This window comes from Capra hircus, chromosome 18 (genome assembly GCF_001704415.2).
Source record: "Capra hircus breed San Clemente chromosome 18, ASM170441v1, whole genome shotgun sequence".
Taxonomy (NCBI): Eukaryota; Metazoa; Chordata; class Mammalia; order Artiodactyla; family Bovidae; genus Capra; species Capra hircus.
Window position 1 is genome coordinate 2,666,923 of NC_030825.1, and position 27,650 is coordinate 2,694,572.

Sequence of the window (27,650 nt, forward strand, 5' to 3'; positions counted from 1 at the left end):
CACATCAGCACCGCTGCAGAAACAGAAGCTTAGGCTCCAGAGCAGGAGGGGGTGTGTGTGTGTCTTTGATTTGCCTTCATCCATCAGGACAGAAACCACCTCAAATCCTTCCTTCTCAGTAACAAGAAGCCCACTGAGACTCCAGGGGCTTTTCTCTGAAGTGTGGTCCCCACTCCCCTGTCCACATGGCATGTGGAGCTGTTTCACAGCTCACAGGCTTCATCACAGCTTCCTGCTGGAGACTGGCCAGGGCTGGGGGTGCACAGGAGTCCCCTGACGGCTGCAGGGCACATGGGCCCTGGCCCCGCAGCCAGGAAGTGGCACATGTGTGGAGAATCCAGCTGCTGGTCACGCTCACCGGGCAGGGAGGTGCCCTCGGCTTCAGAGCAGCCTTGGCTGCAGCAGGCTGGGTGTGTTTGAGGAGCTGGCTCCTGTAGCAGGATCTCTGAGGGAGTCTTCCCAGAAGGAGCCAAAAAAAGCAGCCCTGCATTGGCCGGGAATCGAACCCGGGCCTCCCGCGTGGCAGGCGAGAATTCTACCACTGAACCACCAATGCTTTGCTGCTCTTTGGCTCACCTGCAGGGCCTTTCTCAAGGGGCTGTTGTCTGTGGACACTCAGAGAGCTCTGACATCACTGAGACTTGTCTGGCTGGGGTCCTGTTTGGGAATCCAGCAGGTTTATTGCACTGCTTAGGAAGTGTGGGCACCTGTGGAACTGCCTTCCTCCCGAGGCCCTTGGTTTGTCCACAGCCCTCAGGCCCCAGGGGTGGGAGGGGGGTTGGTGGAATCACACGCTATAACGGGCAAAGCAGGAGGCCCCCCACAGACCATTCATGCAGCCTTTTCCTGACACCCCATCTCTGCTAGTCCCGCTCACCTGATGAGGGAACAGTCTCCTCCCCCCAGTCCATCTCATGGCATCTTAAAACACAAGTGTCTCCACCCTTCTTGTCCTCTCCCCTATTACAGGGGATCCTAATGCTTTTCTGTTTAATTTGAAACTATCCCTCTGTGCTCCTTCCCACTGCCTCCACCATGTTTAAGCCCCCTCTTTCAGACTAAAGAGCTGGGGTGCTCTCCTTCTGTCAAACCAGCCCCCTTCCATGCCGTGCAGCCTCTCCAGGTCCAAACAGAGGCCTGCAGGCGCCACCCCATCACTGTAAACCTTTCACCAGCTCCTCTGTCCTTTGATCTGTCTTCAGCCGCTCCTCCCACACCCTGGGGTCCTCACCGTGTGTTTTCAGGGCCCCTGCCGTTAGCCAGGCTCTTCCCTGTGCCTAAGGTGCCCAGCCTTCCTTTCTTCATCTGGAAAATGCCAGCTCCTGACTCTAAGGTCTGGTTCAGTTGGCAGCGCCCTGGCCGCCCAGGGAGACTTACCTGCAGCATCTGGCTTCTGTGGTGACACCTGTGTGCTGCGGCTACACCTGCTTGTTGTGTGTGGATCCTGCCTGTTGGATATGGGCCCAGTTCAGCCCCGTCCCTGGGAATAATGACAGAGAACCGCCTGAGTGCCTGAATGGGGGGCTGAGCAAAGAGTTGAATGAAGGCGGTGGATCACTGCAGGTTTTGGTCCCCAGCACAACATTCGCTGCCTTCTCAGAATTGGGGTTGGTCACTGTTCTTTGTTCCATCCTCAATAAGGGGAAACGGAGACCAGAAAGGGGGAAGGGAAAGCCAGCCTCCCCCAGTCAGCAGCGGAACTAGGGCAGGACCTGTGACTCCGATTGCTTTTTCTGAGCAGGTCCTCTGCACCCCTCATCCTGGCGCCAGGCCCCGGGGCCAGCAGCAGGAGCAGGAGCAGCCTGATCCCACTGGCCTAAGACCCTCTCTTCTCTCTCTCCAGGCTGGTCCGGGAGTTCGTGGCCCAGAACAACACGGTGCAGATTAAGCATGTGATCCAGACCTTATCTCAGGAGTTTGCCCTGTCTCAGCACCCCCACAGCCGGAAAGGGGGGCTCATCGGCCTGGCCGCCTGCTCCATTGCACTGGGCAAGGTACGCCTTTCTCCTGGAGGGATGCACACACCAGTCATGGCCTTGACTGCCCCTGACCCCGACAGGGGGTTGCAGACCCGTGTTTTCCATTGCCATCCATTCTCTGCACACCCCGGGCCAGCAAGGCTGGCTCTGCGGCTTGCTGCCTGGTTCCTGGGTGTGGCTCCTAACCGAACAGGGCGACTTGCAAAGAGCCTTTGAGCCCAGCCCTCAGTCGAAGGTCTGAGCATCTCCGAGGGAGCCGGGGGCTGGGCTCCCGGGATCCGACTCTGAGTAGCGCTTGTGCTCCCGCCCCGTCACAGGACTCGGGGCTCTACCTGAAGGAGCTGATCGAGCCGGTGCTCACCTGCTTCAACGACGCCGACAGCAGGCTGCGCTACTACGCCTGTGAGGCCCTCTACAACATCGTCAAGGTGGCCCGAGGAGCCGTGCTGCCCCACTTCAACGTGCTCTTCGACGGGCTGAGCAAGGTGAGCCCTCCGCGCTCTGGCTGCTCTGAGCTCCTCCCCCGCCTCCTGGGCCTGACCCTCGGGGCCTTGAGTGCCGGCTGCCTCTCCCCAGAGGCAGGGGAGCAGATAGGCACGTGCTGCCAGGGATGCTCCTTATATGTTGAATCTGATGATACATTGTTAAAATGGGCTTGTATTTGCTTCCCCCCGCATCTCTATTAATTTAATATTACTACACTTTACAAAAGCATCAGTCCACCACAAGTCAGGGGAAGACAGTCATTTGAGAGCGCTGACCTCCCTCGTAGGAGGCGAGGGTGGCGATTCCATGCTGTGAGTTGCGCAGTTGGTGAGACTCTGCTGCGACCCCAGGGACTACAGCCTGCAGGCTCCTCTGTCCATCATGCAGAGTGCGTTTCCCCTGTGAGGAGAGCACAGCCCATGAACTCTGGAAAAAGCTCCGCTTAGAATGGCTCTGGGGTCCCTCTTAGCTCATCAGCGCCTCTCAGCCTCACCAAGTTTCCCTCCATCAAGTCATTTCTAGAGAATCAGTCTCGAAACTGCTCCAGCCGGGGAACACCAGCGGGAAGCAGCCGCGCTGCCGGTGGCAGCAGGCCCTGCAGGCTCCTGAGCAGAGCAGGGCCCCTGAGCGCATCTCTGTGCCTTCCCCAGTTCCGCGCTGCCTCCCCGCCTCCCCTACCTTCCTTCCGTCTGTGAACAGGCTCCCCCAAGGCCTTGCGATAGGATTCCAGTGGATTCTTTGCCTTAATAAATTGACTGTGATCCTTTTTCCACCTCTGTGTCTCCCATAGTTGGCTGCTGACCCAGACCCCAATGTGAAAAGCGGATCTGAGCTCCTAGACCGCCTCTTAAAGGTATTAGTACTTGGTCCCCACTTTTAGCATTTCCTTCTTCCATCTGTCTGTGGAGCTTTGAAGCTCTATCATTGGGATGTTCTTCCTAATTAAAATAATTTACATACAGTAATTGAGATAATATACAGTTATGAGTATATAGCAGCAGGATCAAAATACAGAGCCGTCATCGCCCCTAGTGTTCCCACGAGCTGGCCCACCCCGCCGCCCGTGTTGGGCAGTGTATGCTCAGCTCACTGGGCATTCAGTCCAGACCGCAGAGATGCAGGAAGGGTTCTGCCTTCTCATTGCTTCTGTCCCCCTTGATTCCCTCTCTCAGTCCATCTTTGCTTGGCCCTCGGCCTGCCTGACACAGGCTCTGTCCTCCTCTGTGGCCACCTGACCCCTGACGGCAGGCACTCAGCCAGGTCAGGCTCCCCAGCCCCCAGCAGCTCATGCGCCTTTGACCCCCAGGACATTGTGACGGAGAGCAACAAGTTTGACCTGGTGGGCTTCATCCCCTTGTTACGGGAGAGGATTTACTCCAACAACCAGTACGCCCGGCAGTTCATCATCTCCTGGGTAAGATCTGGCCCTGACGCCGTTTCTGGCTGCCCGTGAGCCTGCCCTCTGGCCCACCTGGACGTGTCCCAAGGCTGTGGAGGCGCCTCGCTGTTGCCCTTCCAGGAGCCCCGATGGCACATGATCCCAAAATACGTTTCCTCAGCTCTGCCCCCAGAGCCCATCACGTTCGCTTCTGAAGCAGATGGGGCTCCTTCCTCGTCTCCGGAAACACCCAGATTTCTCTTTGAATCCAGCCTCTCCTGCTAGTTGCCTGCCTTTCCCGCGGGTTCCCTTCTCCTCAGGGCCTCTGAGCTGCCTGGGGGTGAGAGCTCCGTTTTCCTGCACGCTGAACAAAAGCAGCTGCAGCCTGCACGCCCTCCCCCATGGGACACCCCAGGGTGCCTCCTCGCCAGCGGTCCGAGGAGGCGGGTGCTTGGGCCATGACCTTCCCTGACGGTCTCCTTCTTGGGTCAGATCCTGGTGCTGGAGTCCGTGCCTGACATTAACCTGCTGGACTACCTGCCAGAGATCCTGGACGGGCTCTTCCAGATCCTGGGCGACAATGGCAAAGAGATCCGGAAAATGTGAGTGAGGAGGGGAGCACGGAGCTGCATATGCGTCCCCCACACACACGCACAGGTGCCAGGAGGATGTGAGATTCACTCTCCTCTTGGCGCGTGAGCTTCCCGCTTTGGGACGCCAAGAGCACCTCCTCCCCCAGCCTCTGAAGTTATCCCTTTGACCCAGACGCCCATGCCAAGCGGAGCAGAAACAGCATTGGGGAGGCTCCCCGGCCCAGGTGGCAGGGCTATTTCCCTTCTCCTTCTCTCACTGCAGGTGTGAGGTGGTCCTTGGGGAGTTCCTGAAGGAAACGAAGAAGAACCCCTCGAGTGTTAAGTTTGCTGAAATGGCCAACATCCTGGTGATCCACTGCCAGACCACGGGTAAGCACGTGGCGGCCCCATGGACTGCCTCCTCCTTAGAAGCCCCCTCTCCCCGTCCTGGACAGAGTCCTAGCGGCAGTGAGGGGGCCCCATGGACCCCCTCCTCCTTAGAAGCCCCCTCTCCCTGTCCTGGACAGAGTCCTGGCGGGAGTGAGAGGCACTGTGACGGTGGGTCCTGGAGCCGTGGGGCCCCGCGGACCCCCTCCTCCTCGAAGCCCCCCTCCCTGTCCTTGACAGAGTCCTGGCAGGAGTGAGAGGCAGTGTGATTCGGGTCCTCGAGCCATGGGGCCTTGTGGGAGAGATTCTGGTTCTGTCAGCATGGAGGCCTTTTCACTTGGTCTGGCCCTAGAGAGGGGAAGATCTAGAGGCCTTGCTGGCAGGCTTGGCATCAGCACCATAAATTGAAATGCGTGGAGGCTGGGATCGCATAGCTGTTTGTTTCTATTAAGTATCAAACCACCGCAAAATGTAACTCCTTCCCAGGCAGTCCCTTGTTACTGACCTCAGGCTTCAGGTCAGCTGGGCAGCCCTGCTCCCGTGCCAGGCCAGGGCTGGGGGGGATCCCGTGCCTCCAGTCCTCTGCAGGGTGGGCTGAGGCCGATGGTCTGCCGTGTCACTCGTGTCTGGCTGTCCAGCCGTCACCCGTGGCCAGCGGTGACCGTCGTTCCAAGCATCTCGTCACCCAGTGGGCTAGCCCTGGTGCGTTCATGTGGATTCAGTGGATTCCAGGAGACAGAGACGTCAGTGAGGCCGAGGCTCGAACCATCCTTTCTCCCACCTTCTGTTGGCCAGTGTCGCAAGGCCAGCCCCGGACCGGGAGTGGGGGAATAAACTCCCACTCCTGATGAGAGGAGCCGCAGTGCCCCGCTGCGGGGAGTGGACACAGGAGAGCGCAGAGCCGTGGCTGCTCTCACGGGCAGCCGCAGGACTATCGTCCGTGTGCCCCGGTGCCCACGGAAGGAAAGGGCGAGAGCGCGGGAGTCCCGGGGGGCTGGGAGCCATGCCAGGCCTCAGCCCCGCTGCAGGGCTCCAGCGCCTGTGGGCGTGTCGGTGGGCACCGCCGCACTCACCCCAGAACCCCGTCCCCATAGATGACCTGATCCAGCTGACGGCCATGTGCTGGCTGCGGGAGTTCATCCAGCTGGCCGGCCGCGTGATGCTGCCCTATTCCTCGGGGATCCTGACCGCCGTCCTGCCCTGCCTGGCCTATGACGACCGCAAGAGGAGTATCCTTCAGCCCAGAGAGCGGAGACAAGGGCAGCCCTGAGGGGCGTGAGGTCACCCTGGGTGGGGAGGGGGCCCAGGACCCACCACGCCTGCAGACACCCCTGGAGCAGGAGGCAGAGTGGAGCGTGGCCCGGGAGGGCCCAGGCGGCCCAGGACGGGGCTGGCGCCGCGTGCCAGAACCTCAGCTGCGTCCTCAGAGATCTAAGGGGCTCACCCAGGCCCGGGCTGCTGAGTCTCTGCTCCCCTGTGGGGTGAGGGGTCAGGGAGGTGACAGGACAACCCCTTGGGGCAGCAGAGTGGGCTGTCCAGCCTGGCTGCAGCCGCTCCTTACATCGGCGCACTCAGACATCAAGGAGGTGGCCAATGTCTGCAACCAGAGCCTGATGAAGCTGGTCACCCCCGAGGATGACGAGCCCAATGAGCCCAGGCCAGCGGTGCAGAAGCAGGCAGGCCCCAACCCCGAGGACTGCGCAGAGAAGCAGGAGGGGCCAGCCAGCGGTGAGTAGGCTCTGCCTCCTGCCCCGACCTCCCAGCGAGGGCCCCCAGAGGTCAGAGAACTTGACATGGGGTCTCCCTCAGCCAGCCAGGGCTGTTCCCGAGTCTCAGCCCCTAGCTCTGGAAACAGCCCGGCAGGTGGGAACTGCTGCCTTCCTCCTCCAGGTGGGCACAGAGCAGAGGAGTCCCACCACCAGCGTCCAGCAGCTCCCAGGGGCAGGGGTCGTGTTTGAACCCAGCAGCTGGCCTCCAGAACTGTAGCTCTGAGCCCTTTCTGCCCCAGAGAGCATTCATTCTTTCCTTAGTCTTGCTCTGAGCTCAGCTGCAGTCGAGGTAGAGAGGCGTGGAGCCTGGCAGGAGGGCCGTTCAGTCTGCAGCCTCAGCTGAGTCTCAGGGGTGGACATCGAGTGACTCAGGAACCGCCTGCCTTCCTCTGCCGCTCCTTCTCAGGGAAGGGGGTTCAGACCAACCCAGATGTGGTTCATTCGGTCCTTGGAAATTCTGCTCCTTTCCTTTAACGTTAATGTCTTGTTTATCCTTCACATGAAGAAAACTGCTTTTATGCCTATTGGAGTCTAGAGTTGGACTCTCTAAATGTTGAACTCTGAGACTTTTTTCCATGTCTCTGACTCTGTCCTCACCGAGAGGTCCCCGATCAGCTCTGGGATGATGTTCTCCTTTGCAAAATCAGCCGGAGACTAAACTGATGCAGAACCTACTGAAATCTTTAAGGCTAACGTTTGGAGGTCTGGAACTTGGCCCCCAGGAGCCAAAAGAGTTCCCAGAGCATTTTGTCCCTTTGGTTTCTCTTGGACCTCAGAGCAGAATGGCAGGCACACGTGTCCTGTGCGTGTCCTCAGGGGGCTGGCCTTCTAGAACGGAGCAGCACTGAGTGCTGGACCGTCCCAGGTGTCAGGTTACAGCAGTGCCCCGTCGCCGCGAGCCAGCGCAGCAGAACAGCTGGGGAGGAGGAGCGCTCTGCTGGAGCATTGGTGGTTCAGTGGTAGAATTCTCGCCTGCCACGCGGGAGGCCCGGGTTCGATTCCCGGCCAATGCAGCTCGCTTAACCTTTTCGACAGCTTTCCTAAGCCTTCCTCAAACAGCTCCCTGCTCAGGAGAATCTTGGTCCTAAATCAAGACACATTCAGGCAGCTTGGTTCCAGATTTTACTGCCTCGTAAACAGCACTTCAGCAGACGCAGAGCTCATTTTATAGTAGTTCCCAGAAATGGCACCGGCGAATTCTGGGGCTCCACAGCCACTCCAGACCCGCTCAGCTGGTCACCAACCACCACTTTCCCAGCGTGCCAGCAGAAGGTGCCAGCAGAAGGTGCCAGCAGTCCGAGAGAGTCAGCATTTCTTTCCTCAGTCCCCGGCTTCAACCAGCGCTGACGCCGACGCTCACTGCCCATCTCTTCCAACCCGCGAATGCAGCAGCTTCCTGCCTGGTCTCTCTCACTTGGTGCCCCCATCCCCCCCAGCCTGTGCCATGCACCCCACGGCACATCCCGGGCGAGCCCCCCAGTGAGGCCTGGCAGCCAGGCCCTCTGCACGCGAGTGCACGCACACTCACAGACGCACGCCCCCTCGCTGTCACCTGCACGTGCTTCTCCTTCGCCCCTCCCCACAGGGCTCCGGTCAGGGCGGCTCGTGCTCAGTTGGCTGCCCCCAGCCCCCTCTGCTTGCCCTGGCTCCCTCCCCCGACCCTTCTGCCTGAGGAGTCCACAGCGCAGGGTCCTTTCTCCGATTCTGAGCTCCCCGGCACTTGGCGCCTCCTCCCCGTCCCCCATGACGTTTCCTGATTGTCTCGGGCATCACAGTCTGCACTCTGCGGTCAGACCTGCCTGCCTGCGCATCCTGCCCTGCCGACTTCATGTCTGTCGCCCTTGGGCAAGCCACTTGGCCTTTCTGTGCTTCACAGTTCTTATTCATTGACTGGAGCAACAGTGATAGTACAGAACCTATGGTGTGGCTATGAGTTTCAGAGACTTTTTGCGTGTAGAGCTCTTAGCGCATGGCGTGGGTCACACTCCCAGTAACAGGTGCTTCCGTGTCGAGTTGTTTTAAGGTCTGTTTATAATGAGACCCACCACTTAGCAAGAGTGTCAGGGGCAGGACTTTGGCTCCCTTGCCTTTTAGCATTAGCTTTGCCCAGGTGGTAATGGGCCTCTGATGGGTCCTAAATGAGGGATTGTAGTGGTTTAGGGATGAAAGTTCAAGCGGTGAGTGAGGAACACAGCTATAAATACAATTTCCAGTGGTGGACCGGTGACCTCCGTGGGTGAGCGTTAAATGGAGTCCACCCATTTGCAAAGCTTTGATGGGATTGGGTGTTATCAGCACTGCCGATCCAAGTGACTCAGATCCAGGACCTGCCTGCAGAGAGCTCAGGGTCGGATCCTTAGAGGAGTGATCACAGGACATTGGATGTGGCCACAGCAGACTGGGGGCACCCAGCCAGGCTTCGTGGAGGGTATCTGAGCTGACTCTTCTCTCTCGTTCCCTTCTGCTCTCCTTTACCACCCTCATTTTCCACTCTGGTCACGAGAAATGCACATTCCCTGGAAAGATTTTGGAACAACCAGATGCTCCTACTGGGAGAAGGTGAAGAGTAAACACCTTAAATACATTCACTGTTTGGTAGATATCAATACATTTGGCAGCATGTAGCAGAACATTTAAGAATTTATCCTCAGGAAACAGACGTGGGTCAGGTTTTCCGTTTTAACCCCTGAACACACATTGGCTGCTTTATTGTACTCACAAGACTCCGGAGAGGCCCTGGCCTCAGCACGTTACACAGGTGAGGCAGTGGAGTGAAGACAGGTGGCCTACCCAGAAGTCACACAGTGAGAAGGCAGGGGAGTCAAACTGAGACCTGGGCCCAGGGGCTCCTGAGTCTGGAGATTGAAACAAAAGGGCAACTGAAGATGCTCAGCTTGACTGGGAACCCCAGAAGCACAAAGTAAAACAGTCTCATTTTTACTCACCGATTTGGCAAATACTGTGAAGATCACTAGTATCGCAAAGCTTCCAAGGTAGAGGGTGGGCTGAACAACTGCTGGCGTGTGTGTGGACCCTTCCTAAAGGCCAGCCTGGCGAGGTCTGTTCAAGCCGCCCGGGTCTGACCCTCCTACTCAGCAGCCCCCTCTAACGGGGTTCTGGGGAAGTGCCCACACTTGTGCAAAAGGAAGCAGCTGTGAGGTCTCAGAGTGAAAATAGGAAACAGTGGAAATTCATCTGCAGCCAGTTTTTAACATTGTATCATTTCATCTGAAAAGGCGTTCCCAGCAGGTGGGAGGGAGGGAGTCCCCCAGTGGCAGGGAGCCCCAGCGCGTGGTTCCTGGCAGGCCCACCCAGGCTGCCCAAGGTGTCTGCCTCACCTTCCCCCAGGCCTGTTCAGGTAATTGGACTCTTTCCTGAAGCAGCTGCACCATTTCCCATTTCTACCAGCAGTGTATAAGGTTCCAGTTTCTCTGCCTCCTCACCATCACTTGCTATCAATATGTCTTTTATTTAATGGGTGTGAAATGGCATCTCATTACAGTTTTGATTTACGTCTCCCTGGCGGCTTGTGATGCTGAGTGTTCAAGAAGTCACTTTTAACATCTGTTGCCCTTTAGCCAGCAGCCCCTTCTGAGATTTCCCAGATGCGCTCAGCACTGATATCCCTGCTTGTGAGGTCACTGTGCCTGAGAACCTACAAGCATGCATACCATCCAGAAGCTTCAGGGAACCACTAGGCATTGGGTCTTCAGGGCCCCAAAGCCGCATTCCTCTCCAAGAGCCAGAATCAAGGTGTGGGATACTAGAGGGTCTGTGTGTCCTTGTGAACAGGGGCCTTGTTCTTCTAAAGGCCCCAGTGACCTTTATTGTGATGCCTCATTCCTCTTTCTCTCCCCAGGAGGGCCTGATGGTTCTTGTGACTCTAGCTTCAGTAATGGCCTCAGTGTCTTCACTCCAGCCAAGTAAGTGGTTTGTTATGGCCAGAGTTGTTTGTGGAGAGCTAGCAACCTACATCTCTTCTGGGCACGGGAGACCACAGCAAACCCTGAGGCAGACTCTGCTCAGGGCCAGCACTTGCAGGACACAAGCTGTCTGATGAGGGAGTCCAGAGGACACTAAAGAGCCCACCCCACCTGGTTCTGGGGGACATATGGCCTCTTGGGAAGGACTGGAGGCTGTGAGAGATCAGCAAATACAAGGTATAAGAGTGTAGCTCTGGGCGACTCGAGGTAAAAAATCCGCCTGCCAGTACAGGGGACCCAGCTTCAAGCCCTGGGTCAGGAGGATCCCCTGGGGAAGGAAGTAGCAGCCCACCCCAGTATCCTTGCCTGGGAAATCCCATGGACAGAGGAGCCTGGCGGGATACAGTCCGTGGGGTCACAAAGAGCCAGACAGGACTTAAGAGACTAGACAACAATAAAGAGTGTAGGTAACGCATGGTGACCACAGGGGGACCTTGCAGACGCTTTTGCCCAGCCCCCTTTGCTCGTCCAGGATGATGTGAGGCCGATGCAGCTCTCTGGGAGCACATGCGGTGATTGACTGAGCCGGAGTGTGCACAGGCCGGGGGCGCTGGCTGCAGTGGCGCTGCCTTCCACGGGGGGGCGGTGCAGGCCAGGCAGGGAGGTGGCCGCCCCAGGCAGCCACGCCGCGCTCTGCAGGCGGATGACGGTCCGGGGAGGGACTGTCACCACCCTGTCCCAGCCTGAGCCCCAGGACTGGCCCTCAGCCCCGCTTTGTTGGGCAGAGCTGGCTACGGGGCTGGAGTAGGTGGAGGTCCTCCTGTAGGGGGTTCTTGCCTCTGAATCCAACCCTGAGCACGGGCCCTGGGGACACAGGGCACTCACAAGAGAAAACGTATACTCATCCCCAGGAGACTCTCTTCTCCGCAGACCCTGAGGCTCTTCTCTCCATTCACATCGTTTTCTCACTGACTCTTCTTTCTCAGGACCTTGGGGGTGCTTTCAGAGTGCTGACTGTAAGTATGGACTCTTCCTAGGGTCTCTCCCACATTGTTGGAGCAAGCCAATGAACACCATTCATTTATTTGTTTTTAGTCTGTTGTCACACATCCAGAGCTTCTGTTCAACCCCGCAGTTTCCAAGAAAAAGATGTGGTCCCTGAGCTTGAGGTTTTCCAGTGTGGGGGCAGAGACGCAAGCAGGAAGTTATGGGAAAGGGTGGTGACGGTTGTGCGGGGTCCCGAGGGCATTAGGGCCAGCGCTGGTGCCCCGCTGGAGCACCGGCTGCCAACCTCGAGCGCTCGGGGAGGCCTTCCTGGGCCCGGCCAGGCCCCGCACTCTGTTGCATCGGCAGGTTCCGCGGATGTTTACATTTAAACCCCACAAGCTCAGTAGCAGTGCTGTCTCCACGTCGGGTGAGGAGGGACGGGAGGTCGGGGCTGCTGTAGAGACTGGGTTTAGGAGGGTCTGAGGTGGGCACAAGGAGATCCAACCAGTCCCTTCTGAAGGAGATCAGCCCTGGGATTTCTTTGGAAGGAATGATGCTAAAGCTGAAACTCCAGTACTTTGGCCACCTCATGTGAAGAGTTGACTCATTGGAAAAGACTCTAATGCTGGGAGGGATTGGGGGCAGGAGGAGAAGGGGACGACAGAGGATGAGATGGCTGGATAGCATCACTGACTCGATGAACATGAGTTTGAGTGAACTCCGGGAGCTGGTGATGGACAGGGAGGCCTAGTGTGCTGCGATTCATGGGGTGGCAAAGAGTCGGACACGACTGAGCGACTGAACTGAACTGAGGTGGGCGCAGACCAGTTAGGGTCACTGGCACGTCCCGTTTAGACAGGGTGGAGGTTCATACTGAAGAGGTGGCAGGATATGGAGAAAGTTGATAGGCTGGAGATGTTTTGAAGGTAGAATTGACAGAATTGGCCAATGGATGGAATGGAGTCGGGGGCAGGGGGGGATGAGGGGAGGGGACTTCTAGATTCGGGGTTGAGCCAGCTCAGGGCATCCTGGTTTCATTTCCGAAGCTGAGCAGGAGGAGGAACGGGTGTGAGTGGGCCCGTCAAGAGCAGAGTTCAGGGCAGCTCTGGGCATCCTGCCAGAGCAGGTCAGGAGGCCGGTGTGGATGTGGGATGCTGGAACTCAGGGGAGAGGTCTCGATGGAAATGCAGGCAGGCTCGCCCGCCCTGCGGAGGATCCGTTCTGGGAATCGGAGGGCCCTGGCAGGGAGGGCCATGTGGTCTCAAAGCCCCTCCGGTAGTGTGAGAGGACAGATGTGGGCAGGGGGCAAAGCTGGCCGCAGGAGGGCCTGGCGCAGCCTCGTCACTAATCTAGGCCACAGGGAGGGGGCGGTCCAGGAGGACCAGAGATCGGCTGTGACCGAGGCCCCGTGCAGGGGGCACGGCTCCCCCTCCTCACTGGGGAGACAGCGGTTCCTCTGCCCAGAGGCGGCCCTGATTCCTGCACTGTGGCCGGGAACCCCTGGCTGGAACCAAGCCTTGCTTTATACCCATCGTTCAGCAACAAATGCTAAACCAGCCTTTGAAATTAAAAAGCCAACGGAGAACACGCTATCTGGCGCTTTGTTTGCCTCAGACGGAGGTTTCCTAGTGGCAGCTGCCAGTCTGAGTCACTGGCTGTGCCAGAGAGGGGGGCGGCCCCAGGGCTGGGAACCTGAGCCCAGCCCCTCCCGCTGGAGGCGGCAGCCGAGGACGGAGGCCGGGGTGCCTGCTCTGGGCGGGTGGTGCTGCCCGAAGCTGGCCTCTCACAGGGTCCCTGGGAAGCGTAACTCGGGCTGCGGGGTTCCGGCGCACGCTCACCCCGGGCACTGCCTGCACAGGCGGGCCGCTCCCACCGCATCCAGGCCCACCGAGGGCAGTGGCCCAGGGGGTGCCCCTCCCGTGACAGGAGCGTGCCCGCCTGGCAGACATGGTCAGCAAGGTGGCAGTCTGGTGAAAGCTCTGGGCTCTGTCCCCGTACGCGAGACTAGGTGTGGTGGTGGAGGACCAGTGCCGTCGGGGGCGTTCAGTACGGGCCTCCTGGTATAGCTGGCGGCCGCAGGCAGGCAGAAAGATCTAGAAATCAGTGCTTCCCAACGTTTAGTACCTGCTGATTGAAAGATGTGATAAAGATCTTTTATTAAAAAAAAAGAGCAGCTCTGAATTCAGAAACAGTTCCTTTTTTAGACTTACTTTCGTTCTAATTTGATTAGAGCTGTAACATAGGAGTGCCATAAAGGGTTAGATGTTACAGAAATAAAGTGCTGCTTCCCACAGAGACGCACTGGGCTTTATCAGGATGTATTAGTAATATCAGAACCTTTATTCCTGAAGTCAGTATTTTAACAGTCACAGTAGCGCCACACATTTGGAAGTCATAGTACATGTACACGTATGATCTTCATTATGAGATGCTTTATGAGAAATAAGTGGTAAGAATAGGGTTTTACAGACACCATGAAATAATTCAGAAGCCCCCAGGGCCTGCAATGCTGGAGACCCGGGTTCAATCCCTAGGTCGGGAAGATCCCCTGGAGAAGGAAATGGCAACCCACTCCAGTACTCTCATGCCTGGAAAATTCCATGGATGGAGAAGCCTGGCAGGCTGCAGTCCATGGAGTTGCAAAGAGTTGGACACAACTGAGCAACTTCACTTTCAGGAGTAACTAGACTCTCTGGAACTGGTACAGAAATATGTTCTAAGCTCTGAGTGAGCTCCGTTCTGTTCTCTGGGTAGGGTGAGCCAGGGTAGAGGGTGCATACCTCTGGCTCCAAACCAGCAGCTCAGAAGCTGAGCACCGGGCGCAGTGTGCCGCGCTCGGAAGAGCCCAGGTTCCAGAGCCCCGGCTTCGCATGGAGCACGCACCAAGCCCAGACAGCGCAGCCAGCCCACCGGTGGGGTAGCTGAGAGCAGCCCTGCGGAGGCGGGATCGTCCGCTCTCCCTGTCCCCGGCACCCTGGACTGTTCGGCCTCCCGTGTCCTTCACCTCCAGCCAGCCAAGGGACGTGGGAGCCCAGGAGAGCATCCCCGGCTGAGGGAGGGGCGTGCCAGGCCTCCTGGCCTTGGGCAGGTCCTGTAGTGTCCCATCTGTGCACCAGAGGGACTGCCTCACATGACCGAAGGCCTGTTGGCTGGTTGAAGCCGACGCCCACCTCACCCTCCGTCTGGGGTGCCCCTTGTCTGGGGAGGGCTGCTGTGGGCACCTAGGGTGCCGCCCGCTCTCACACCGGCTCCGTAACACCCTTCCTTCCTTGTCTGGCCCCAGGGCAGTGCCAGTCACAGGCTTGCCCTCAGTGTCTGTGCTCGGTAAGACACGCTTAGCTGGCCTGCAGCACCTAGGGATTGTTGTCAGTTAAGGAGCCCAGCTGCCCAGGGGACTGTCTACCCTGGCTACCTGGGGCCACTGGGATTTGGCCCACCGACCCCCCCGAGATGAGCAGCAGCTTCCTCGGTGTCCCCCTCCCTGGGAAACAGTGCTGCCGGAGTGCTTGAGTGCAGTGCGTTAGGAGGCAGAGCCGTGCGGTGGGCAGGGCCACCCTGGACTCCGACGCCGCATTCAAACTGCCGGCTCCACACTCCGCAGCCACGTGGTGTGCCCGGGTTACTTAGTGCCTCCGTGCTCTGATTGCCTCATCTCCAGACTGGGAGTCACACGGCTGTGGGCACAGGGCCCTGGGGGGACATAAGCAGGGCTGTGCGGGCACATGGCTCAGCACGAAGTCCAACACAGGGTGCTTACCCAGAACCTGAGCTCTCATTTCCAGCGCCACCACTGTCCTTCCTGCTCAGTGTTAGAGCCTGACCCCCAAGGTTCGTACACCCCACGGGGCCCGGACTGCAGGTGGAACGGGGAGCTGGGGTCGGCACTGCCTCCCGCCCCCCAGCAGCTCAGGGCACAGCTGTGCCAGGTCCCAGGGACCCTCCAGGCCTCCCCCAGAGGGCCGTTTCAGCCAGGATGCGGCAGCGACCTGCTGGGTTTGGGGCCCTCGTGGCAGCTTCTGCTATGGAGAGGGATTCCCTGGGGCCCTCGGCTCACAGGGTCAGGAAGGAGCTTCTGATCATTCCCCACTGCTTTCCGAGCTCATTTCGTTAAGACCTCGGGCTCCAGGAAGGTGTCTGGAGTGTCTCCAGCTGTGGGATCCTGCCCACCCAAGGAGAGCTTACAGAGCACGCCAGGAGGAGGCTAGTGCGATGGGGCAAAGCGGGACTGGGAGATCAGACAGGGAGAGGGACGTCCAGAAATTGTTAGAGAAGATGACAAAATGCATGGGCAGCCCTGGATGGCCACTGCTGAGCCGTGCTGTGCACGCTAGGCACCCCTGCCCCTCGTGACCGCTGCACTCCCCACGGCCAGTCTGAGCCGAGGACGCTGAGGGCAGGAGACACGCGGGTTAAAAGACTCAGGATGCTGCGAAGAGTGTGACGGAGTCTGTTACTAACCTGTGTGTTGACTTTTATATTGATCCTGCGTTGAAACGACATTTGGGGCATATTGCGTGAGTGCGTGCTCAGTCGCGTCCGACTCTTCGCGACCCCATAGACTGTGGCCCTCCAGGCTCCTCTGTCCATGGGATTTCCCAGGCAGGAATACTGCAGTGGGTTGCTATTTCCTCCTCCAGGGGATCTTCCTGACCCAAGGATCGAACCTGTGTCTGCTGCACCTCCGGCATTGGCAGGCAGATTCTTTACCACTGTACCACCCGGGAAGCCCTTGGGGTATATTAGGTTATTTAAAATATATTGTTACATTTAACTTCACCTGTTCCTTTATACTTTTTAATATAAAACCAAAAAACATGAAATTCCATATACGACTCGCATTACATTTCTAATAGACAGTGAGAAAGAGAAAGAGGTGAAGAACAGCGGGTTCCTGGGTGGCTGAGACTGTCTGGGAGCCTGCCTTTGCCACCCTGGACTTGTCTGTCTGTGCGTGAGTTTCCCCATCTGTCCAAGCTGCTGAAGAACCCAGATGCTTGGCTGTCCTCGGAAGACCCCAGCACTTGCAGCCACATGGCTCTCGGGGAGCCTCAGCGGCAGCCCCTCCCCAAGGCTTGGTCTGCTGGGCGGCATCCCTCACACACCCAGCCCCCAGGCCACCAGAGGCTAGAAGTGCCCGCTCGTGCCCCCAAAACGAGCTCCATGGGGAATCATCAAACCATGTTAAATAGCACTTCCATTTAGCACTTAACAGAGCTCAGAACCCTGCCCTTTAGGAGTTCACATCAGATGAGCTTCAGAGAGTCTGCAGGCGAATTGGGAAAGCAAAGGCATTGAGTTCCTGACGCAAATGAATAATTGAGCAATCTGGAAATACCACAGAAGACCGTTTTGTACAGGCAGGCAATGGCGTCCTGCGTCAGAGGGGAAGGGAGCCCCTCCCGACACCCTAAGGCCCCCTTGTCCTTGCCAGCCCCATCCCGGAGAGCCCCGGCCTCTGTCTGGGGCCCCACTTGGGTCTGTTCTGGAGGTACCCAGCCTTCCTGGGGCTGCTTGGCAGGACTTTTCTCTGCCTGGAGACCAGCAAGGTTTCGGGCCAGGGGAGCAGGGAGCCTGCACCCCGTCCTAGAGCGCAGGCATTCTGAGCAGGGTCCAGTCTACAGGCTGAGCCTGTCACCACCTTGCTGCCTCAGATGAGAACATTAACAACTTCAGAGGCAGCTCTGAAGGCCCCTCGCCCAGGCCGGCCGCTGTGCCGAGGGCCCTGCGTGTGACCGGGTGAAGCGCCACGGATCCTTGTTGAAGAAGTGGGCTTTGGGTGCCTAGGGCAAGGCCTGTGTTACTTAGAGGTGTCCCTGGGGCCTTTCCCTGGACTCTCTGGACAGGGAGGTTTTGTTTCATTGACAGGCTCTGGACGTAATGCGCTGAGGGCGCTGAACTGCCTTTCAGCCATGAGGTCCGCTGGTCCCAAGCTTCTTGACATCAGAGGTGTCCACCCTTCTGCACCTTCTCTGGCGCAGCCCAGTGGTAGAAAGGGGGCCGCGGGTGGCTGCCCAGCGTACTGGCCCTCCTGGCGCAGCTTGGGTGTCCACGCTCCTGCCTGGCAGAGCAGCACCCGGGCGCCCTGTGTGGGGGATGCGGGGCCGGGGCGCACCTGGGGAGGGGCCTGTGGGCCTCAGCCCAGCTCCCTCCTGGTCTCACCCGCAGCGCGGAGAGGGCCCCAGTCACCCTCCACCTGGACGGGATCGTACAGGTGCTGAACTGCCACCTCAGCGACACGGCCATCGGCATGATGACCAGGATCGCCGTCCTCAAGTGGCTCTACCACCTGTACATCAAGACCCCCCGCAAGGTGAGCCCTCAGGCTGGGGTGGCACTCCGGGGTGGTCTGCAGGGCCTGCCCGCGCCTGGCAGAGTCCTGGTCGTTCCCGTTCTGGGGAAGCCCTGAGCGGCAGGAGCGTGGCACGGTCCTAGGGTGGGAGGCCCCTGCCGCTGGGCACTCACGGCCCCTCTCCACAGATGTCACGGCACACGGACAGCCTGTTCCCCGTGCTCCTGCAGACGCTGTCGGACGAGTCTGACGAGGTAGGTGCCCGCCCTCCTCGGGGCCCTGGCTGCCAGCCTCCGCTGCTGAGGGCGCGGTGTAGCTCGGAGGGGCTTAGTTTGCTGTTGTCCCCTTAGGCCAGCACCCCGAAAGTCCCCCCATTGCTCCTGCGTGGGGAGGGGCAGCCATCAGGGGGAAAGCTGTGTCTCCTGTCCTCTGGGGAGTAAAGGCTCTTGCTCTGCGGGCCTTTCTGATGAGCGCCGGGTCTGAGCGGCGAGGAAGCCAGTCCTGCAGGGAGCCCCCGGTCCCCATGAGGCCGAAAGGAGGGGCGGCGGGAAGCCCGAGGGCGAGCTCCGGCCGCCTCGCTGCCCGGGGCCGCTGCCCGACCCTGCATCTCGGTTCCCTTTTTCCGTCCAGTGCGGAGGGTGTGAGAAATGTCTCCAGAAACGCCAGCTGCTGTGCCTGGCAGCGGGTGAGCCCTCGGAGCATCAGTTGTGATTCCTGTCAGCTGGACTCCTTTCTGGCCTCCAGTTTGAACTTGGACCCTGAGTCTTTGCTTTTGTTGGGGGTCACCACAAGCTACAGAGAGAGGCTGGCCCCCTCTCAGGCAGTGCCCCGAGTGTGGAGACCCCAGAGTAGGGTGGGCAAGGGCTGTACCCTCAGCCTCCCTGCACCATGCCAGTGGCGTCCTGCCCAGGAACCTTCTTGATTGGACGTCCCGCCTCCCGGCCGAGGGGCAGGGCTTGCAGCCGGGCATCGCCTTCTGCCTGGGGGGCATCCCTGCCCTCCGCCCATGCCCACTCTGGGCTTCGTGCTGGATGCTGGCGGCCCCGGCCCTGACCCGCCCTCTCCTGCCCTCACCTGCCCTCCTCTGGGCCCCGTGAGGCAGCAGGCACTCGCATCTGCAGACCTCCCAGCGCCGAGCAGGAGGGGACGGGACCGGGGAAGAAGGAAGCGGGACCCGGCCCGTGGCTTCCTGTGCAAGAGGTGCCTTGGTCTCTCCTGGGCTGGCCCCTGGCTTGTGTGGAGTCCTAGGCAGCCAGCTTGCAGCCTGACTGCTCCCTGACCCTGAGCCACAGAGAGATTCAGACAGGCAAGTGTCTGCCTCCAGGTCCCATCAGGTCCTCTGTTTTTCCTGAAAACTCACCCTCCTGCCTGTCCACCACATACCCGTACACACACACACACACACACCCCGCCTCCCCACCCCCCGCCCACTGCAGTGCAAGGCCCACACACGCACACACCCACACACAAACCCCGCCTCCCCCCCCCCCCCCCCCCCGCCACTGCAGTGCAAGGCCCAGGTGGACATGGCCTGGTTCTGCGTGAATTAGGACTGACTCACTGCACACTCACGGCCCTCATTTCAGTACAGAAAGGGAGAAAAGAACTTTGCTGATTGGTCTTTCCCCAGGACTTCAGTGGAAGCAGCTGAGTTTCCAGTCCTTTAAGTTGAGCTGTTTAACCCCATCCAGCCTTCTTCACCCGCGGTTGGTTTTTGTGTGCTCGTGCATTTAGAGGGAGCCGGAGGAGATGCACTCCGTTAAACAGCTCTGTTCAGGCTGCGGCTGTGGAAACTCGATTTGCTGAGGTGCCAAATGTTGTCGGGTTTGGGGGCGCCTCTTGTGGGCCTCCGGTGGAGAGGAGGCTGCAGCTGCTCCTGGGGACAGTTGCCGGGGGTGGGGCGGGCAGGCAGTGCTGCTGTTAGCAGCAGTTCCGCGTCCCCACCCTCCCATTGCCCTCCCGGGGAGGGATTTGGGAACCCAGTATCGCTGCTGAGTCGTGGTCCTGCCACCTCCTGGTTCTTCTCCAGAATCCTGTCCCTAAGTAGCCCCTGCTGAATCCAGTGACCTTGAGGGCGTCCTAGGTACTTGGCAGTGGAAATGCAGCCACCAACAAAACAAAGTCCCTCTTCTGGCGCGAGCTTCCGTTCCAGGGCGTCCAGAAAGTGCCCCGTGAGGTTTCCCCAGTTATTTTCAGGCACGGCCCTGATCTCAGATTGAAGCTCCGGGGGTGCAAGACCCTGAAAGCCCGTTGAGTCTGATCAGCCCACAGCCAGAGCGGCATGGGGGGAGGCCCCTCGCTAATAGAGCGTCACCATGGCCTGCCCCACGCAGGGCCGCACACTCAGCGTAGGTGCCTCAACGCCCGAGTTAGCCCGTTAATAACCACCAGCTTGTCTGAAGTCATCCCAGGGTCAGGGAATGTGCTTAGACATCTTCCCTGTAGTGTCCAGAGAACCCTCGACAGTTCTTCTGTAGGAGAATACTGTTATTATTTCCATTTGGCAATTCAGGAAATAAGGCTGGGGAGGTGAAGTAGCTGGCACCGACTGATGGGGCCAAAACCAAGCCTGTCTGTCCCCAGAGCGCTCAGTCGCTGAGCCTCCGTGCCTGTGTTTCACCATGTGTGGCCCCCAAGCTTGTGCTTATCGCCATCCCCAGCATCCAGCCTCTTTCTCTTATTCCGCACGTTCTCGAGAAGTCCGGCATGGAGAGGGCTGTGGGGCTTTGGAAGAAGCTCTCCCTCAGCACCCTGGCCCGTTGTCCACTTTTCCACTGATTTACAGGAGCTCTGTTGATCCAGGACACCCCATCTACGGTCTGTGTTGCTCATGTTTTCCTCTCCCAGTGTGATGGTGACAGACCCGCATGCCTGTCCCCCTTGGGGAGAGGCCCCGGGTGACAGAGTGTACCAGGTGTTCATGATGCAGGAGCTGGGTGCAGGCAGAGGCCGAGCCTCAGAGCCCCCGCTCCGCCGCCCCAGCCCCTGGGCACGTGGCCTCACGGGCATCCCGCGGGCCCTTGTTTCTCTGCCCGCCTCCCCCGCCCCTTCCAGGGACAGCTCAGCAGTCCACACCCCCCTGGGATCCTTGGTTGTCTTTGCTTCTCTTAATTCAGGATAAGTGGCTGCTCACTCAGTACCGCCTGCTCCTCACAGCCTTGATCTGAAAATCCCTTTTGTCAGAAAGAAGTTTGCAGGTGTCAAAGTAATATTCTTGGCACTGAAGTAGAAATTCTCCCGTCAGCTAGCGATCCAATGACTTGTTTTTAAGTGAAAATGCAACCCTGATCCCACAGTCTGGAACATGAGGCATATCCGCAGAGCTTCCTGCAGGACCCGCGGGAGGCAGGGCCGCTCTTTCCCTGCCCGAAGGTGCCAGTGTCGGCCACCTCCCAAGTCCGCAGCTGCCCGGGCGGGCTCTGCCCATGATCCCCCAGACGACGGATGGGTCCTCTCCACGTTTCCCGTGGCGTGGCCAGCCCGGAGGGGCCTCGGTGTTTCCCATCCCCACCCCAGCCTCAAGCACAGCTGCCTCCATTTCAGATCCTCTGCGGGTCACGGCAGGCACATGTCATCACACACATGCCCAGAGCGAACCCCAGCGTCAGCTGTGGGCTTCAGAGGTGATGTGTCTCAGTGCAGGCACACTGATTGTAACAGGCACATTGCCGTGGTGAGGAAGACCGGTGAGGGAGAGGCTGTGTGTGTGCGGGGCCAGGAGGTGCGTGCGAAACCTCTGTTAGCTTCAGTTCAGTATTACTACAAACCTAAAACTGCTCTAAAAATCGAAAATCTATTTTAAACAAAAGTATATAGGATTAAAAAAAAAGGTCTAAGTTTCAGAAGGGTCTGGAAGGATGGTCGGGTGCCCCTTCTCCCCAGGGACCTGGGCCAGGCACCTGACTGCTCCGACCTGCATGGAGCGCAGGGTGTCTCCACATGCTCTGCCAACCGCTGTTTCAGGAGGCCGAGAAAGGCTCCCCATCTGAGCCTGGCCCTTCCTAACAACCTGTCCATCACCCTCAGATTCTTTAGGGGCAGATCGTGCCCCCAGGAGGGAAGGCCTGCTGCGGGAGATGGGCTGTCCCTCTGTGTCTGCCCCAGAAACAAGGGCTCCGCCTTGTTGCCTTCATCTGAGAGCAGCTTAGAGAGGCGGGGATGCCCTGTCTGACACCCCCTTTGCTGGCTTCTTTCGGAAACCGTGGGGGTGCTATGTGCTGAACCCCGTGTCTGGGAGAAGGAGAGGTGGAAACCAGTTTATGGGGTCATGGCGCTGGTCAGAGAGCATCGCACCCTTTGTCTTCAGGAATCTGCCTGGTGGTCCAGGAGTAGTTTCATTATCCTCCATTTGACATGAGAGGAAGCTCAGGCATGAGGGGGATAACTTGCCAGGAGCCAGCCCTGGAAGCTGGGTCTGTCAGTTCCCAGATCATCTAAACCCCACACGAGGTCTGCCCTCACTCACCTCAGTGAGAGTGCCGCTGGGAGGGGTACTGCTCTATCCAGGCTGGATGCACTTGGCTCTGACCTGCCCCCTGGGCTGCCCCAGGTCTGCTGAGCCCCCCAGGCCCCAGCCCGAAGCAGTGAGCCATGCCGGGGACGGCTGAGGGTGGTGTGGCAGCTGCCCGGTGGAGAGAGGATAGCCTCTGCCCCGTGCTGCCCCCATTGCATGGTAAGGCTGAGGCACCTCCCCACCTCTGCTCTCCTCCCCAGAACGTGCTCAGGCTCAGTTCACTTGTGTAGCTCAGTGGTGTCCGACTCCTTGTGACCCCATGGACTGCAGCACGCTCTGCTTCCCTGTCCATCACCAACTCCGGGAGCTTACTCAAACTCATGTCCATTGAGTCAGTGATGCCATCCAACCATCTCATCCTCTGTCATCCCCTTCGCCTCCCGCCTTCAATCTTTCCCAGCATCAGGGTCTTTTCAAATGAGTCAGCTTTTCACATCAGGTGGCCAAAGTATTGGAGTTTCAGCTTCAACATCAGTCCTTCCAGTGAACACCCAGGACTGACCTCCTTTAGGATGGACTGGTTGGATCTCCTTGCAGTCCAAGGGACTCTCAAGAGTCTTCTCTAGCACCGCAGTTCAAAAGCATCAATTCTTCGGCACTCAGCTTTCTTTATAGTCCAACTCTCACATTCACACATGACTGCTGGAAAAACCATAGCCTTGGCTAGATGGACCTTTGTCAGCAAAGTAATGTCTCTACTTTTTAATATGTTATCTAGGTTGGTCATAGCTCTTTTTCTAAGGAGTAAGCATCTTTTAATTTCATGGCTGCAGCCACCATCTGCATTGATTTTGGAGATGGAAACATTGTTTCCCCATTTATTTGCCATGAAGTGATGAGACCAGATGCCACGATCTTGGTTTTCTGAATGTTGAGTTTTAAGCCAACTTTTTCACTCTCCTCTTTCACTTCTTTCAAGAGGCTCTTTCGTTCCTCTTTGCTTTTTGCTATTAGGGTGGTGTCACCTGCATATCTGAGGTTGTTGAGACTTTTCCCTGCAATCTTGATTCCAGCTTGTGCTTCATTCAGCCCGGCGTTTCGCGTGATGTGCTGTGCATGTAGGTTAAATAAGCAGGGTGACAGTGTGCAGCCTTGACGGGCTCTTTTCCTATTTGGAACCAGTTCCATGTCACCTCCATTTTCCTCCCTAAAACGCGGCTGGATCGTGTTAAGTCCCTTCCAGCCCTGACTGTGTGGTCCTGACTCCACTGCCCGGAATACTAATGCGGCCTGCTCAAAAGTGGACAGTCTTCCATAAGAATGGGGCTTGTTTTTCCTTCTCATATCCTTGCCTCAGTTTTTATTTCGCTCCCAATTTTCATTCCATCCATTCTCCAAAACAAACAAAAACAACCCCGCCACCCCGCGCTTCAATTCTGAGTGTTTCTGTACGGTCGGATCACACGGTCAGGTCGGGCACCAGCCCAGAGCACCGAAGGGCGAGAGCAGCGGCCCGGAGCTCGGTTCCGCCTGCGGAGGGCCCACCCCACATGGAGGGGCGAGCCGGGCCGCCACTTGATGGCCAGGTGAGGACGTGCAGGCCCTCCCACCACAGGCCTCAGGGCTGGTCCTCTCCTCTCCCAGGTGGACCCTGTGGCTTCCTGCAGGGCTTGGGAGAGAAAATGAGGGGCGGGGAGAGGAGCTGTGGCCAGCAAGGAGAGACCAGGCCTGCAGCCACACGCCCCAGGGACGGGGGCTCCCAGCCCCCGCGGCCCAGCAGAGGCCCTGGCCTTCGGCACCGGGGAGCCCTTGGCAGCGGACTGCTGCCATGCATGGGTGGGGCCCTGCGGTCTCAGGCCCATCATTGCGCTAGGGGGCACCTCCTTGGTGTGAGGAGGGGCCCTCAGTACCCACTGTTGGCTACCATTACCTGCCCTAGGAAGACAGTTTGTGCCGGGAGGGTTTCCCGTCTATCCCTGTCTGAATTCCCTCCACTGATGGGAAGGTGAGGACCCAGAGCTGCACCATAACGGGAGCTCAGGGCAGAATGCTCCCCAGAGGGGAGGTTTGGTTCCCAAAGCCAGAAAAGTAGGGCCCAGAGAGGAGTCACAAAGGGGAGCGGGCAGGAACCACCTTCCTCTGGACAGGGCTGGGGCTCCCGGGAGGAGCCGGCCACCTTCCCCAGCGCGTCTCTCCCTGAGCTCAAGTGATCAGGCGTCTCACCTAGAAAGGCTGCGTCCACCAACCCTACAGAGCACCCCAAGGGAGCCACGCACACCAGGGCCGCCGTCAGATCCCCCGGAGCTCTTCAATACCCAGCTGCCTGGGCCGCAGCCTGGACCTCCGTGAACTGCTCTCTCCAGTGGGGCCTTGTGGCCTGGGTTCCCCACAGGCCGCCAGTGACTGATGCTCATCCTGAGTGAGAACCTCGGTGTGGACCCGCCCCAGTTCTGTCGGGAGCCTGGGGGCCAGGCCCCTGTCTGTCAGTTCAATGCCCTCTCTCCCTGCCGTCGCCGAGGTGGCCGGGCCAGGGCCCTTTTTTCACACACACACCCCACCCCACCTCACTTGGGGCATCGTCAGCAGCCAAGATCTCTCCTAGGACGTGTGTCCGTTTCTCCTTCTCCGGAGATGGCCAAAGCAGAGTTGGTTGCATTTGCCTGGCGTCTTCTGTTGGCGGTTTGCAAGGCCCACCGCCAGGGCAGGGAGCTGCTGGAGATGCTATGGACAGGAGCATGCTGGGTGCTCGCTCGGCTCCCAGCCTGCACCAGGCCTCACCGTCTCCACAGCAGCCCTCCCAAGCAGAAACCGGCCCAGAGAAGTGAGGTAGCTAGGTCGGGATCTCGGCCTGGGGCCCCGTGAGTCAGTGAAGGTCAGTACACCACCCGCTCCTCCGCCCTCCAGGCCGGCCAGGCCCCTATCTGTGCCACTGCAGCGCTCGGTACCCCAGACGCGTTTCATGGGTGCGTGCCTAAGCAGGAGGCGGGCAGACGGCAGCAGAGCACACTGTGGCCCGTTCTGCCCTCTTCCTCGCTCGCGGGGGCCTGGGCCTGCCCACTTGGACAGAGCTGAGTGGGGCTCACACTGGGCTGGGGTTGAGCAGAGACCCAGCAGCAGCCGGGAGGCCGTCCTGGTCGTCGCGGGCCAGGCCCTGGAGAAAGCGGCCCCTCGGGCTGTCGCCTGGTGACTGAGCTGCCCCAGGCTGCCCTGCGCAGAGGCCCCTCCCCATGCCTGCCCGCTCACAGGGAGAGCTCATCTCCTGCAGGGCACCTGCCAGTCAGAGCTGCGAGTGAGCAAGGGCTTCAACAGGAAGCCCCGGGGGGGCGGGGCCTGTCTCCAAGCCGGCTCACTACGGGAAGCTGGGGGCCTGTCTCCACACCGTCTCACCCTGGGAAGATGGGGGCCCTGTCTCCACGCTGTCTCACCCTGGGAAGTTGGGGGGCCCTGTCTCCACGCCATCTGACCCTGGGAAGATGGGGGCCCTGTCTCCACGCCGTCTCACCCTGGGAAGTTGGGGGGCCTTATCTCCACGCCAGCTCACCCGGGCTGGCCTTGTCCCCTTCTCCCCTCAGGGCGGTGGCTGGACGGTTCCAGCTGCCAGAACCCCCACTTGCTGTCACCGAGGAACTTAATAAGCATCAGGGGCTGCCCTTTGGCAGTATGGCACGGAACTGGCGCCTTGGAAGGACTTCTGAGTCCACTCGAACAGAAGAAAAAGGAAAGAAAACTGTTCCTGATTCCTAAGGGCGTGCGTTCAAAGTCAGGCAACAAACCAAGACAATTCATGTTTCTTTTATTCAAGTTGTTTTTTGCTTTACCGAGGCGTACAAGGGCTTAATCAGGGTGGTTTCCTCAGTGGGAAAATAGGTCTAAGGCTGAGCAGTGCCCTTGCTCCCACCCTCAGATCTGGGAGTCTTTTTGGCAGAGCTGCTCCGGTGGTGTAGAAGGCAAGGCTGTGGGCTGCCTCCCCGGGGTGCTGGGCCTAGCCTGCCCCCGCCCCTTTAGTGGGAAGCTGTTCTGGGAACATTGCCCCCTCAGGCCAGGCTGGGGCTGGTCGCTGCTTTCTCCAGCCCAGGTCTGCTGTGTCGAGGGCCAGTGGGTGCCAGCTGCCGCCCCCCAGAGCGGCACAGGGGCTCGGGCACGCAGGAGCTGTGCCGGGGCCCGCGGACATCCTCCCCCTACTCCCAGCTCCCTGGGTGCCCCTCCTGGGCTGGCGGCCCAGCCTCCTGGACTGGGCTCTCTGGATGAGTCCGCCAGGTGTCGGGGCTCGAGAGACCTGATCCCCTGGGCTGCAGCCCTTGTGAAGGAAGGGGACAGGCTCCTGTGCGGAAGGAGGCAGGAGGCCACAAGGCTTGCTGTGTAGGCCCGGCCTAGCTGCCCTTCGTTTGCTCTCAGCTCCGTTCCCCAAGAATAAGGGGTAATCCAGCCTTCCCAGGATCTCAGCTATGGCCCTGCAGCTGCCCTCTTCTGGGCGGAGGCATCAGCTAGGCCTGGGCGGTGCCCGCAGACCTCGGCCTCAAGCCTCCAGCCTTCATCCCCTTCCCCACCAGCCCCAACGCAGCCCTCAGAAACTCGCGTGGCTTTCTGCTGGCCGGGACTGCGGAGGGCCCAGCCCAGGGAGTTCCTTCCCTGCTTGTGGGACTGGAAGGCTGAACCTGTTGACATCTGGGGTCTGGTCAGCTGATCAGGGGCCTAGCCAGACTCTGGACTGAGTTTCTTAGAGACCTGTGGGTAGAGAAATGGAAGGTTTTTCCAGACATCTCTTGGCAGAAGCTCTCCAGAACCATCCATCTTCCGTTTCCTGCCCAGCTCTGCAGCTGCCGGGTGCCTCGCCTGGGACTCTGTGTCCAGGGGTCTGGGTGGGAGGAGAGGACAGGCCTGGGGGCTTAGCCTTGCAAAGCTCTGGGTCTTCCCTGGTCCTGAGGTGGTGAAGGGGCAGGCAGGAGCATTTCCAGGAGACAGAAGGGCACCTCCTGCAGCAAGGGGTTCTCCAGGGCTGGTCTGTGGACACGTTGCAGGGACAGAGTGCCTGGATACACCAGTCAGTGAGGGGTGGAAACAGCTGCTGTCTAGGAGACTGTCCTTGGCCCGCTGGAGGGCAGGGGCTGACAGCCTGTTGTGGCCCATCTAGACAGTGACTCCCCTCCCATGCTGAAACGTGCCCTTTGCTGCTGTCTGGTCGCCTCCTAGAAGGAAGGCCTCCCTCACTTTGCTCCCCAAGCCGTGGTGGGTGTGGCACCCTATGCCCCTCGCCCCGGCCGCCTTCCTCCCGGAGCTGCTCTGTCGGATGCTCTCTTCCCCAGTTGCCACTGACCTTTTCTTTCCATTGGTGGCCAGCTCGCTCAGGGACCAGCTGATGCGCCTCCCCCCGCCCCCCGCCACCCCCCAGCCGTTGCCTTGGTAACCGCAGGCCCTCCTGCTCCTGCA

General features: G+C 59.2%; 1 protein-coding gene and 2 non-coding genes across 3 annotated transcripts in view; 2 read left to right on the forward strand and 1 right to left on the reverse strand.

The window, feature by feature from the left end:
• The window catches only part of VAC14 (Vac14, PIKFYVE complex component), a 77,901-nt gene that overhangs the window by 4,537 nt on the left and 45,714 nt on the right, over positions 1-27,650 (forward strand). The window contains exons 2-12 of the mRNA XM_018061663.1: positions 1,844-1,994; positions 2,297-2,464; positions 3,256-3,318; positions 3,772-3,879; positions 4,336-4,445; positions 4,699-4,805; positions 5,897-6,031; positions 6,378-6,530; positions 10,431-10,494; positions 17,647-17,791; positions 17,959-18,024. Coding sequence (XP_017917152.1) covers positions 1,844-1,994; positions 2,297-2,464; positions 3,256-3,318; positions 3,772-3,879; positions 4,336-4,445; positions 4,699-4,805; positions 5,897-6,031; positions 6,378-6,530; positions 10,431-10,494; positions 17,647-17,791; positions 17,959-18,024 — 1,270 coding nt within the window. The remainder of the gene's footprint in view (positions 1-1,843; positions 1,995-2,296; positions 2,465-3,255; positions 3,319-3,771; positions 3,880-4,335; positions 4,446-4,698; positions 4,806-5,896; positions 6,032-6,377; positions 6,531-10,430; positions 10,495-17,646; positions 17,792-17,958; positions 18,025-27,650) is intronic.
• TRNAG-GCC lies at positions 486-556 on the reverse strand. The gene has a single exon. It is a non-coding gene; the product is annotated as a tRNA-Gly (tRNA).
• TRNAG-GCC lies at positions 7,514-7,584 on the forward strand. The gene has a single exon. It is a non-coding gene; the product is annotated as a tRNA-Gly (tRNA).